Below are 13487 nucleotides of genomic sequence, written 5' to 3'. Positions count from 1 at the left end.
CCCCACCCCATCCCCCCTCCCCCTCCCTTCCCCCTCCCCCCTCCCTTCCCCCTCCTCCTTCTGCTGTAGTTTCTCCTTCTTTGCCTGTACTTTGTTCATGTTTTGTCACCCTCCCTCCGTTGTCCGTCCCACTTCTTCATGATTGTCCGTGTACCTTACTCACAATAGCATCAATACGTTTTTGTCGAGCGAAGGAAACTGAAAGAGCGATTTCATAGAAGCCTTTCAAGTACGTATATGTTTAGGGATTTTCTATTTTTGGTGTGGACTGGAGGGAGGAGAGTATATCCTAGACGCTAGATGTGGCAAAATGTGCTGACGAGGTAGGCTTTCTGTGCGTGTTCTGTGCGGGCAGCGTGGTCGAAAGGGCAAGAAACTAGGCCTCAAGTCAAGCTCAGCATCCGAGTCCTTTCCCCTGTTTTCTGCTCTTTGCTCTTACTCTGTCCCCTCATGGACAGTAGAGGTCTGTCAGGCTTTGGCGCTAGTCAGAAACACTTCTCTTCTCGCAGACCTGGGGTCTGAAGGTGCTTACAGGGCTCAAGTCTTCAAACGGCAGCCAGCAGTCAGCCAGCGTCGACGCAGCTCTTCCAAAGAGAGAAGGCTTATCGTAGGTGACCCTGCATGAGAGGAAGCCCCCTGCCCCTCTCTGGTCACCTTAAGTTCTAGAGGTCCTTTTTACCTGCCAGGTCGGCAGAAAATCACCGCTAAGTGATTGGACGTCCTGCTCTTCTTCCTGATGGTTTCAGCGGAACTCTGGCCTCCCATGCTTTCTCACACTAAAGAGTGTTTCGCCAGATGCCACCTCCACCCTCCGTCCGGGTGGATGTACGAGCAGCGAAGGTTCAGGTGTAAACCCCCTGAGCATTCCTGCTTCTGTTCCTTTTCAGGCTCCTTCTTCCTGGTTTTCCTGGTCAGCAAGCTCAGGGACACTGAACTTGCCCTCTCGGCTCTGGACCACCTAGCGGAAGATTATGCTCCATCTCTACTCGTCCCCATTTTTTTTGTTTTTTAAAATCTTTGTACTTACAACTTTTATTTATTTATTCGTTTATGGCTGTGATGGGTCTTCGTTTCTGTGCGAGGGCTTTCTCTAGTTGTGGCAAGCGGGGGCCGCTCTTCATCGCGGTGCGCGGGCCTCTCACTGTCGCGGCCTCTCTTGCTGTGGAGCCCAGGCTCCAGACGCGCAGGCTCGGTAGTTGTGGCGCACGGGCTTCATTGCTCCGCGGCATGTGGGATCTTCCCAGACCAGGGCTCGAACCCGTGTCCCCTGCATTGGCAGGCAGATTCTCAACCACCGCGCCACCAGGGAAGCCCCGTCTACTCTTCCCCTTTTGAGAGAACCAATTTTAACTTTCTTTGGTTTCCCTGCCTTCTTCCTTTCAGTTGCTATCTGTTTATGTATATTCTGGAGAAAGGCTTGTTCGCCTGGGTTTGGGGCCGGGTTCACTTTTCAGGTTATTTGAGTTCATCTGTATCCACAGTCACACACTGGCAGCTAGGGTCAGGGAGGGTGTGAGCCAAATCTGATGCCCAGACATGTGTTAATGAACTTGGACACATTTTTAGACATATTGAATTATTTGCCATCCTTAAAAATGTGGAGCTCTTGTAAAAGAAATGCAGACTTCTGGCTTCTCTTTGAAATTGGAAGATCTAGAGAAACACGTAGTGCACTTACCAGATGGCAGCAAGGGTCCAGAGGAGTTACATCCTAGCTGCCCCCCTTCTTGGGGCATCCAATCTCCTGTTGCTTGATGTCCACAGGCCCCTGCACCCCCCCTTATTTGTCCTCCAGGTGACCACTTTACTTATCTGCCGGGTCTATATTCTTATTATTATTTACCTTCTCTTTCCCACTTACATGAGAGACTTCTCAATGGCAGTAACTTAACATGTAAATAATGCTTCACAGAAATGGAAGGCACTTCAGCCATCAGCCAGTGAAGTCCGTTCCCTTCATTTAATATAGGTCCTACCCTGGAGTGAGCCTTCAATTAGTGTTGACAAATGTCACCTAAGCCGGTTTCTAGAAAGGCAGCAGATAGCTGGGGAAGGCCATTGGTAAATATTCTGTAGAAATTTCCCTGGCTCTCCTAAGTTGATTGGTGCTGGGTACCACTAGTCAGGAGGGTTTTCAGTCCTCGCATGAAGGTAAAGCTCCCTGGTAATCACACTTGTTTTTCTTTTGTAGGAATCCTCTTCATAAGTCACCCTCGGAAGACAGCTCTGTAGGTCAGTACCACTTTTCTTGGTTTAACCATTTTAAATTAATTATTTTCTTTTAATACTTTGCGGAACACATAAGCATGTGAACATACAAAAACCACAAAGAATCCTTCCACCTAGAGATAAACATTGTTAAGATTTTGATGTATAGCTTTCCTCTCTTTTTCTGAATTTGTGTGGGCTTCAAAAAAACATAATATGGATCGTATTCTACAATTGAATATATCCTGAGCATGTTCCTACATGATTGAGTATTTTTTACAGTAAAATTCTTAAGTCTGCGTAATATTCTGTCATATTGGATGTGCCATAATTGAATCAACCAATCTCTTCTTTGCTGGGCATGTAAGTTGTTTGTAGCTTTTCCTCTATCACAGAGAAATGATGCTACCACTAAAAATCCTTGAGCCTATCCCTGATCATGTCCTTAGGATAAATCCTTCTATTTGGAACTTTTGAATGAAAGATTATGCACAATTAAAGTGTTATAAAATCCACTCTTGATTTTGTAGCATTTCTTCTGTTTGGGTCTAAGAAAGCCTGGCAAAGTAATCATGATTAGGTGCATAAGTGCTCAAATCAAGCTTTGATTTGGATTTGAATCATGACTACGAACTTTACTAGTTATGACCTTGGGCAAGTCACTTGCCTCTCTAAGCCTCGGTTTTCTCATCCACAAATGGAAAGAAGGATACATCATATGTTCATTGTGATTGAGTATTAAATGAGATATGCCGTTAGATACAAGGTGCCTGGATATGGTAAGTGCGGGATAAATGTTATAGCTCTTGCCATTTTTTTCTTAAGCTGCACCTCCATTTCAGAAACATTAAAATGGGAGAAGGGGAGAGTATAGCTTACAAGAAGTACATTCTATTCCCAGATTGCTTGTGAGAGAGATTGAAGTAGTGATAATCCTACTTCACTTTAACCTTTCATGGCTCATATTTGCTGTTGTGTTTAGCCCAGAGGCAGCAGGCACCTTCCAGATTCTGGGTACAGAGGCAGCCTCAGGCTAGCGGACTCCAGTTTCCTTCCCAGAGTCCTGGGGATTGTCAGAACATAACGAGGGCATCCCGCTTTGACAAATAATGCCCTTAGCCTGGGAGCCCCTTGCGCGGGGTTTCCACGGGTCTGTTTTGTGCCACACTGCCTGGCACCGCCAGTCTAGCCGGTGGAAACCAGCAGTGCATCACTCCGCTGGGCCCTGTTTCCAGCGGCCGTGGAGCAACCAGACACTGAACGGTGACGAAGCCGCAGCTTTGGGTGTGCGCCGTCCACGAGAGCAGATAGGGCTGCTGCCTCTTCGTTTTATTTTTAAAGAATAAAGGGCTGCCCTCTTCTTTCCTTTTCCTTACTTTCCCCCTTTCCTCTTGCTTTTTAAAAGGTATTACATGTTGCTGATGATCACAGGCTGACCAGATATGAAAACTCTCTAGCCATGGCAGTGACTCTGTTTTCACTTCAGAGTCACCCAGAACAGTCTGGGAAGGACGGGAGACAGGAGGGGGGGACCGAGTTGGGAGATGTCACAGCAGGACAGCAGCCTGCTTTTCTCATCATGGTGCCCTGAGTGAGCTGTAGGTGGGTCAGCAGGTAGCCTGAGTATCAGAGAGGTGGGTATCGTGCCCCCCCTATGCCATAGCTAGACCCATGCCAATTCCACACCGTAGAGAAATAGCTGGTTCCACGGGTCTGTCAACCCCACAGACACGTGGAACCGGCTCTACTGACCAGCGTGCACAGCACATACCAACCATTCTGTTCTCTTCATTAAACCTGGGATAACAGAAATAAATCAAGGGTAGTTCAACAACAGGAAAAACAGCAAAACAAAGTTAACTTTTTAAAGTATCCTATTTGTGGTTCAGTTGAAATCATTGTGGCTGAGACCAAAGGGAGAAAACTATACCACAAGACAAGGCAGAATTAGACACACTAGTTAAACAAACATCAAAGTGAAAATAAGAATGCATGTTTTGCCTGCTTTTTTGATGTTTCTTTATTTCTCATCTTAACCCTACTGTACCATTTCTTGCTCTTAGGAAATTTGCATTTCTTTTAAACAACTTTATTGGCATTGCTAAGTCTTTTCACACACTGAAAGAAAAACTGTCGTTTTGTGAAATCAAAGTATTCGTACAGGCTTTGAGTTGTAAGGAAGAGGCTACTTTTGTTATTAATGAATTTATTGCTTGTGCCTTTGTTTTCTTTTTTTAAAGGAAAAGGAGATTGGAAGAAGAAAAATAAGTATTTCTGGCAGAACTTCCGAAAGAATCAGAAAGGAATAATGAGACAGACTTCAAAAGGTACTGTGACACAGCTGGCAGACAGTAGGTCCTTTTAGCTCTAAAATGTTAAGAAGCCTAGGCCACTAATCTAAATGGATGCTGTAAGCTAGAATAAGACTTCATCCCAGTGGGTTTTTTTTTTTATTTTTAGAAATCAAAGAAATCAAAATGGAAAGAGTTCGCAGTCCTTTCTTTTATAGATCTGACAGCAAAGACCAAATCTTTCCTTTTCTCAGTCACATCAACCTCAGGGAGATCTTTACTGGCCAAGATGGACCCTAAAAGGGTCCAGAAAGTCTTAGCATTTGTGAGTTTTGGACCCTCCCCCCTGCCCTGCCACTTGGCCTTTGCAATCTTCTGAACTGCTGATGCTTTTCTGTGGCAGGGACAGTTATGGGGTTGTTACCCCTGGAAACTCTGTCTAATGGGCTGACATCATGGGAATTTGCCCGGGCTGCTTTGTGAAGGCAGTCCCGCCCTCCTCTTAGCTGTGTCTCTTGTTGTTGTTTATATAGTAAGTAAATATGTCATCCCTTTGAGGTCCCGTTATATAATTTATGTTTCTCCAGTATTCAGACAGGGAGGGGAAACGAAGCTACTTCCAGATTCCAGTCTGGCTGGATAAGGTTATCATTAGATGAACATTTTTAGTTGCTCACCACTGACACGACTTATTTTCTCTTACAAAATCTTGGCGTCCTGGCCTGTGCAGAATGCTTCTCCAGTTATTCCTACACACGGAAATGAGAAAAATGGACACAGTGTGTGTCAGTGGCACACCTGGGTTCCTTGGCAACCATCAGTGGGCTTTTTTTTTTTTTTTGCGGTACGCGGGCCTCTCACCGCTGTGGCCTCTCCCGCCGCGGAGCACAGGCTCCGGACGCGCAGGCTCAGCGGCCATGGCTCACGGGCCCAGCCGCTCCGCGGCATGTGGGATCCTCCCGGACCGGGGCACGAACCCGCGTCCCCCGCATCGGCAGGCGGGCTCTCAACCACTCCGCCACCAGGGAAGCCCCCAGTGGGCTTGTTTAAGTTGTCCTGCTGTGAGAGAGTTATTCTTCAGCATTCCCAGTTTTTCATTTTGAGACACACCCAGCATCACTTATGATTCAAAGTAAACCTTGGATTCTAACAAAGTCTTATTTAGAAAGAAAGAAAAGGCGAAAGAGAGAGAGAAAGGGATGGAGGGAGGGAAGCCAACAGTTTACCGGCTCACGTGGATTTCTTTTTAAACCCAGGCAACTCTCTCCACCACTCCCCTCCACCACTGGAGGCGAGGCAGATAGTAAAATGGATCAAAGCTGCAGGCTCTCCTCTCCCTTGGCACACACCATTACCCTTCCCGCACAAGGGGCTGAGTGGGGAAGGGCACTTGAGTGGTGTTTCTGGGCTGATTGATTACAAAATGGAAGTGAGATAAGGAAACACAGGGGAACATAAATTCCAAGGTAGGTCCTGAGTGAAATGGGTTCCCACAAGTCTGCAGCCAGACTCATTCAGTCCATCCGTCTATACCACAGACAAATGAAGCTAGAGCCGAGCATTCTGATGGCGCTGATTCTAGTAAGGTGTGTATGGGAACAACAGGATGGAGGAGAAGGATGAGGGGTGAGAACTCTGGCTGCGCATGACAGCCCACCTTCACCGACACACTCTCCCCACACGCTGATCAAAGGCACATACGCTGACGTGGCTCACATATATGAGACGTGATGGCAATTTTGCTTTTCAAGAAAACACTTTCAAAGGATCCTAACTGAGGGATTCTCTTTCCCTCTGCAGTTCTGGCTGCCTTCAGTTTTGAGCTAGAAGTTGAGAGTTCCCCTCACAGTTTGGAGACATATTTATGAGAGTGATACTTTCAGATATATGCATAGATAGTACCTTCCTTCTAATGATCTCCAAGTGTTTCACACCTGAGATTATATTTATTTGCACGTGTCCCCTGAGGAACAGCAGTCAAATAGATTAGTAGGGATCTAGGCTTTCACCAGGATGCAGGTTTTGTCCTGCAGCAGACGCTGTGACCTTCAAGTTCTCTGTTGTGAAAAAGGGTTTCCTCTCCCTCCTCTGCAAAAACATCTTCTTGTTCATGTTTGAAATGGAAGGACGCAGAGAACCTTCAGCCGAAGGAGCCTTGGAGCGCCTGTTCGCTCTAGCCGGGTCTTTAAATTAGGTCTCTGCCTCACTTGTCACTCCAGACTCCCTGTCAGCCTTCTTCCAAAACTCCTCCACTAGACCCTCCATCACAAAACCTCTGATCATTTTGAAGGATTTGTTTCCACGGTAATATCCATTTGTTCTTGGAGGTTGTTTCCAAGTGAGATAAGCTCACTGGCTTCCTAAAAAGCAGCCCATTCCTGGTCCTGTGGCTCCATCAGTAACAGTGTGCCTGAATCACATCCTTCTCTAGTCCTAGATGACAAGCCTTCAAGACGGGCATCCTGTTTTATCTTTTTTATTTTCTTCTTCAACTGTGCCTATTATTTTTCTTCTTCGATCTCTAGGAGAAGATGTGGGTTATGTTGCAAGCGAGATAACAATGAGTGATGAGGAACGGATTCAGCTGATGATGATGGTCAAGGAAAAGATGATCACCATTGAAGAAGCACTTGCTAGGGTAAGAGTGCCGATGTTTGGTTTTCATTTGAGAGCACTTGACCTCCTGACGTTGAAAAAAAATGTTGGGGGATTGCTACAGACTGAATGCCTCCACCCCAACCCCCCGCCCCCCCAAATTCATGTATTAAATCCTAATGCCCAAGTCATTTTATTTGGAGGTGAGGCCTTTGGGAAGTGATTAGGTCGTGAGGGTGGAGCCCTTATGAATGGGGTGAGTGACCATGTGAAAGAGGCCCCAGTGAGCTCCTTTACCCCCCTCCGCTGTGTGAGGACACACACTGTCTGTGAACCAGGAAGTGGGTCCCCACCAGACACTCAATCTGCTGGCACCTTGATCTTGGACTTCCCAGCCCCCAGAACTGTGAGGAATTTCTGTTTTTTATAAGCCCCTTGGTCTATAGTGGTTGGCTATAGCAGCTCAAACAGACTAGGACAGGGACATCAAAGGGTATAGGAATATACCGATAAGATTGGTAATGATAAATTACTAAATAACCACCAAAGAAAAAGTAAATACAACCATTATAAGCATTAGTTCTAGAAGATGCCTTCAGCAAAGTAACTTTGACTAACCTAAAAGTCAAGCTTTATCTATAAACCTTAAACTTTTGCTTACTTTCATTTCTGAGTAGATATTACAGTTTATTATGTCATATTTTTTTGCTCTGAGTTAAATTAAGCACTGAAAGAAGCCTAATTAACCTTTAGGACACTGGAGTAGTGTCTGTGATAGCAAGATAGCAATTCTTAAGAGAGCTCCTGCTTTGTTGTTGCCCAGCTAACTGACTGATTAATTCTTGGATTCTGACTTTGAATACTTGGTTTGGGATGGTGTAGACAAGTCATAATTTAGGCAGGTTTAGAACTTTCGAGTCACTAAGGAATCATTGAATGAGTTATGACTTTACCATTAAGCAGAATCTTGAAACAGTGACAGACATACTTTAGTTTAGTATACCTGACTCTAAACCTCAATAGTTAAAAAAAAAAAAAAAAAATTTAATTTGTTGCTGAGACAATGCTGGGAAAAAAAAAAAAAGTGCTTGAGGGGAGTGGCAGGTGGGACCTGTAGTAGGAGACCTGAGGGCCAAGGTCTCCACCAGATGCCCATCTGCCAGCTTCTCTCGCCCTGTTGGTTCGGAGGAACGGAGGTGATCTTGCCCCCAGCGTCTCCGGGGGACTGAAGCAGTGCCCGGGCAACGATGGAGCGGGTAACAGGTGGCAGTGTCCATGCCGCTGATCACCTACGCCTGCCCTGCACCCTCAGTCTGGTCTCCCTGCTCCACCATGCCTTTGGCTACGCTGTCTGGCTGCCCGCCAGGGCAAAGAGTCCACCAGACATCTCTCCAGTGCCATTCCTTGAGCATGTCATAGCACTTGAAAAAAGTCCTGCTGAATTCCTAGAAAATGCATATGAGAAACACGGACCTGTATTAATTTTACCATGGTAGGCAAGATGTTTACTTACGTTCTGGTGAGTGATGCTGCTACATTGCTGTTTTTAATTGTAAATTTGAAGATCTAAATGCAGAAGATGTCTGCAGGCATCTGACACCATCTGTGTGTGGAAAGGGAGTTGCATAGGATGTATCTAACCCAGTTTTCCTGGGGCAGAAGAAAATGTTAAAAGTGTCCTTAACATAGTCAACTTGAGGTGTAGCACGTTTCTATAATTGAAAAAGAAACAAAGGAATACTTTCAAAGTTGGGGAGAAAAAAATTTGTTTGATGCTCTTTCTGAACTGATAATTTTAACAGCTAGCCATTGTTTACATGGAAAGGAAATCAGAAGTCAACTCCATGAAAAGGTGGCACAGCTGTATGCAGGTTGGATGGAGGTTTTAGCCATGGAGTCTGTCTGTTGCCAGGCTGGCTGCCTTTGCCTAATTTTAGGATGGAGCTCATCAAGACATCAGTAATGTTTTCTATAAGGCAATCCAGAAACGCAGAAAGAAAAAATTGATGACATTCTCCAAACTTTATTCGATTCTGCACACAAAGGTGGGTGTCCTTTGACAGATGATGAAGTAACAGGGAAACTTGTTGGTCTGCTCTTGGCAGGGCAACATACATCCTTGGCTACTAGTGTCTGGATGGGCTTCCTGTTAGCCAGAGACAAAACACTTCAAGGAAAATGAAGGATCTCCCTCCTTTAACTTATGATCAGCTCAAGTATCTAAAACTTATTTGATTGCTGTATAAAAGAAACATTAAGAGTTAGACCTTCTGTAATGACCGTGATAAGAATGGTCCTTCAGGGCATCAGGCATGTGTTTCTTCCACTTGTCAGTTAGAGTCTAAAAGACCCATAGGTATTTAATGCTTTCATGTTACTAAAGAATCCAAGTCATTTTATTTGGAGGTGAGGCCTTTGGGAAGTGATTAGGTCGTGAGGGTGGAGCCCTTATGAATGGGGTGAGTGACCATGTGAAAGAGGCCCCAGTGAGCTCCTTTACCCCCCTCCGCTGTGTGAGGACACACACTGTCTGTGAACCAGGAAGTGGGTCCCCACCAGACACTCAATCTGCTGGCACCTTGATCTTGGACTTCCCAGCCCCCAGAACTGTGAGGAATTTCTGTTTTTTATAAGCCCCTTGGTCTATAGTGGTTGGCTATAGCAGCTCAAACAGACTAGGACAGGGACATCAAAGGGTATAGGAATATACCGATAAGATTGATAATGATAAATTACTAAATAACCACCAAAGAAAAAGTAAATACAACCATTATAAGCATTAGTTCTAGAAGATGCCTTCAGCAAAGTAACTTTGACTAACCTAAAAGTCAAGCTTTATCTATAAACCTTAAACTTTTGCTTACTTTCATTTCTGAGTAGATATTACAGTTTATTATGTCATATTTTTTTGCTCTGAGTTAAATTAAGCACTGAAAGAAGCCTAATTAACCTTTAGGACACTGGAGTAGTGTCTGTGATAGCAAGATAGCAATTCTTAAGAGAGCTCCTGCTTTGTTGTTGCCCAGCTAACTGACTGATTAATTCTTGGATTCTGACTTTGAATACTTGGTTTGGGATGGTGTAGACAAGTCATAATTTAGGCAGGTTTAGAACTTTCAAGTCACTAAGGAATCATTGAATGAGTTATGACTTTACCATTAAGCAGAATCTTGAAGGTCTGAAGGCTTGAAACAGTGACAGACATACTTTAGTTTAGTATACCTGACTCTAAACCTCAATAGTTAAAAAAAAAAAAAAAAATTTAATTTGTTGCTGAGACAATGCTGGGAAAAAAAAAAAAAGTGCTTGAGGGGAGTGGCAGGTGGGACCTGTAGTAGGAGACCTGAGGGCCAAGGTCTCCACCAGATGCCCATCTGCCAGCTTCTCTCGCCCTGTTGGTTCGGAGGAACGGAGGTGATCTTGCCCCCAGCGTCTCCGGGGGACTGAAGCAGTGCCCGGGCAACGATGGAGCGGGTAACAGGTGGCAGTGTCCATGCCGCTGATCACCTACGCCTGCCCTGCACCCTCAGTCTGGTCTCCCTGCTCCACCATGCCTTTGGCTACGCTGTCTGGCTGCCCGCCAGGGCAAAGAGTCCACCAGACATCTCTCCAGTGCCATTCCTTGAGCATGTCATAGCACTTGAAAAAAGTCCTGCTGAATTCCTAGAAAATGCATATGAGAAACACGGACCTGTATTAATTTTACCATGGTAGGCAAGATGTTTACTTACGTTCTGGTGAGTGATGCTGCTACATTGCTGTTTTTAATTGTAAATTTGAAGATCTAAATGCAGAAGATGTCTGCAGGCATCTGACACCATCTGTGTGTGGAAAGGGAGTTGCATAGGATGTATCTAACCCAGTTTTCCTGGGGCAGAAGAAAATGTTAAAAGTGTCCTTAACATAGTCAACTTGAGGTGTAGCACGTTTCTATAATTGAAAAAGAAACAAAGGAATACTTTCAAAGTTGGGGAGAAAAAAATTTGTTTGATGCTCTTTCTGAACTGATAATTTTAACAGCTAGCCATTGTTTACATGGAAAGGAAATCAGAAGTCAACTCCATGAAAAGGTGGCACAGCTGTATGCAGGTTGGATGGAGGTTTTAGCCATGGAGTCTGTCTGTTGCCAGGCTGGCTGCCTTTGCCTAATTTTAGGATGGAGCTCATCAAGACATCAGTAATGTTTTCTATAAGGCAATCCAGAAACGCAGAAAGAAAAAATTGATGACATTCTCCAAACTTTATTCGATTCTGCACACAAAGGTGGGTGTCCTTTGACAGATGATGAAGTAACAGGGAAACTTGTTGGTCTGCTCTTGGCAGGGCAACATACATCCTTGGCTACTAGTGTCTGGATGGGCTTCCTGTTAGCCAGAGACAAAACACTTCAAGGAAAATGAAGGATCTCCCTCCTTTAACTTATGATCAGCTCAAGTATCTAAAACTTATTTGATTGCTGTATAAAAGAAACATTAAGAGTTAGACCTTCTGTAATGACCGTGATAAGAATGGTCCTTCTGCGCGTCCGGAGCCTGTGCTCCGCAACGGGAGAGGCCACAACAGTGAGAGGCCCACGTACCACAAAAAAAAAAAAAAAAAAAAAAGAATTATTATAATCTGTTTCAGGTGGCTGTCTAATTCTGTTTTATAAGACATTCTACAAGAGGTTAAAACATTTGCATTTTGAAATTTTTATGAGTTGTTACATTCAGCGTAGCTAAGGAGGAACTTGGAAAATAATGTTAATTAGCTACTCCACTGCACTTTTTGAATTTTCTAAAGTTATGCCCCTTCAACAGTTTATTTACATAAACTAGCTAGTAAATATTTGTGGTGTTCGGGGCACTGACTTGCACAGCCCTTGGGGCACATGGAACACAATTCAGAGTTCGTTAGACCCTAATGTACTTTGATATGTATTTCAAAGATTCAAACTTTTTTTTTTTTTACCATAAGTTCACATGCTGCCATCTAGACACAATTAACGTACTGTGATCATTTTACCGTTGTTCAGATAACGTTGCATAGCCTAGTGCTGTTCTTTTACAGTGTGAGAAATTCAGTTCTGAAGACTGTGTGCAAGATGTTGATGTGGTCCCTGTAAGAAATACTAGGGTTGGTCTTGACTTACCAAGAAGATGTAAGATTTTATTTTTCTTTGACTTGTTAGGAGTACAATAACTTCTGTCCTGATTTGTTACACGTCGTATTTTTGCAACATTAATGAATTTAAATGAATTAATTGGAAAGTTTGGGGGGAAAAAAAAAAGACCGGTATAGAATGTCTAGACTTTAATCCTGATAGGACAACCAGCATCAGGAGAGAAGTTTGCCTGTGTGTCATTTGGAGCTGAGTGTATCCCCCAATGCGTCGTTGTATTTGGGAAAATTTTGCCTATGTTCAGATGAATACAATTCGGTCCGCTATGCTTTGTTTATATCAATTTGATCTCACTGCTGAGTATTTTCCCCCTGTGAAGTATACAGCTATGATTCACATTCCTGAAAACCCTGTTGTCAATATAAAGATGAAAATGAAAAAGGCTGCAAAGAACTAATATGTGAAACACCATTGTCAGCTGCAAAAGCATTTGAAGAGAATGAAGTTTACAAGATAACTCTGTGTACACAGTGTGTAATTTAAAAAGACAGCAGCTTAACTTATGATTTTTATATTTTATTAACTGAATAGTTCCAGCAAATCTAATGGCATTTCAAACATTTTCTGATGGTTTTATGATGGTTACTTACTCCGTATGCTTTAAGGAGTCCAGCACACTGGTTAAAAAAATTGTTTAGGGGGATCTAGAGTATTAGCGTATTCTAGACAACACAATTTACAGGTGCTAATTTTAAGACTGTTCATAGCTCTTGGTAAGTTCAGGGTATTCAAATGTTGGACTAGTTCTGCAAGGTATAGAAAGCCCATGAGACACTTGGAAGCTACAGGTTATTAATTTATCTGGGTAATTTATGTGGTGTATGTGAGATTGGGAGGGTAAGGAATAAACTCACTTTTAAAGCTTTGCATGAAGGAGAACACTATTGTTTTGGTATGCTGGCACTCAGCCATGATGGAGCTATGTCGTTGAAAAATATGTCCTTTGACATTTTAACTGGAAGCAGTGTCTAAGGAAATTGAGAGAGATTTATGACCATCATTTAATAATCACGTTCCCTAAAAAATAATGTATCAATATTGATACTAAACACTTGCTCATGTAATTTGATCTAATTACTAAATATTATGTATTTATCCACCTGATAAATATGTGTTGGGTTCCACAAGGTCATATCTGTGTGAAAGTCCAAAATAAAGTCCCTGTGGGATTTGATAAAAAAAAAAAAACAAAAAACTTGATGTTTGTCACTGACTTGACTGATGTTTTGGCA

At 43.5% G+C, this 13487-nt stretch overlaps 1 protein-coding gene across 4 annotated transcripts in view; it reads left to right on the top strand.

The window, feature by feature from the left end:
• SASH1 (SAM and SH3 domain containing 1) overlaps nt 1–13487 on the top strand; it is a 338740-nt gene that overhangs the window by 259512 nt on the left and 65741 nt on the right. For all 4 annotated transcript variants that reach the window (XM_055087444.1, XM_024122578.3, XM_028494340.2 and 1 more), the window contains exons 5-7: nt 2192–2232; nt 4449–4535; nt 7025–7137. In XM_055087444.1, the coding sequence (XP_054943419.1) occupies nt 2192–2232; nt 4449–4535; nt 7025–7137 (241 nt within the window). The remainder of the gene's footprint in view (nt 1–2191; nt 2233–4448; nt 4536–7024; nt 7138–13487) is intronic.

This window comes from Physeter macrocephalus, chromosome 10, assembly GCF_002837175.3.
Source record: "Physeter macrocephalus isolate SW-GA chromosome 10, ASM283717v5, whole genome shotgun sequence".
NCBI classification, from domain to species: Eukaryota; Metazoa; Chordata; class Mammalia; order Artiodactyla; family Physeteridae; genus Physeter; species Physeter macrocephalus.
Note: the sequence above shows the minus strand (reverse complement) of the source record. Positions and strands in the feature narration are given on the sequence as shown.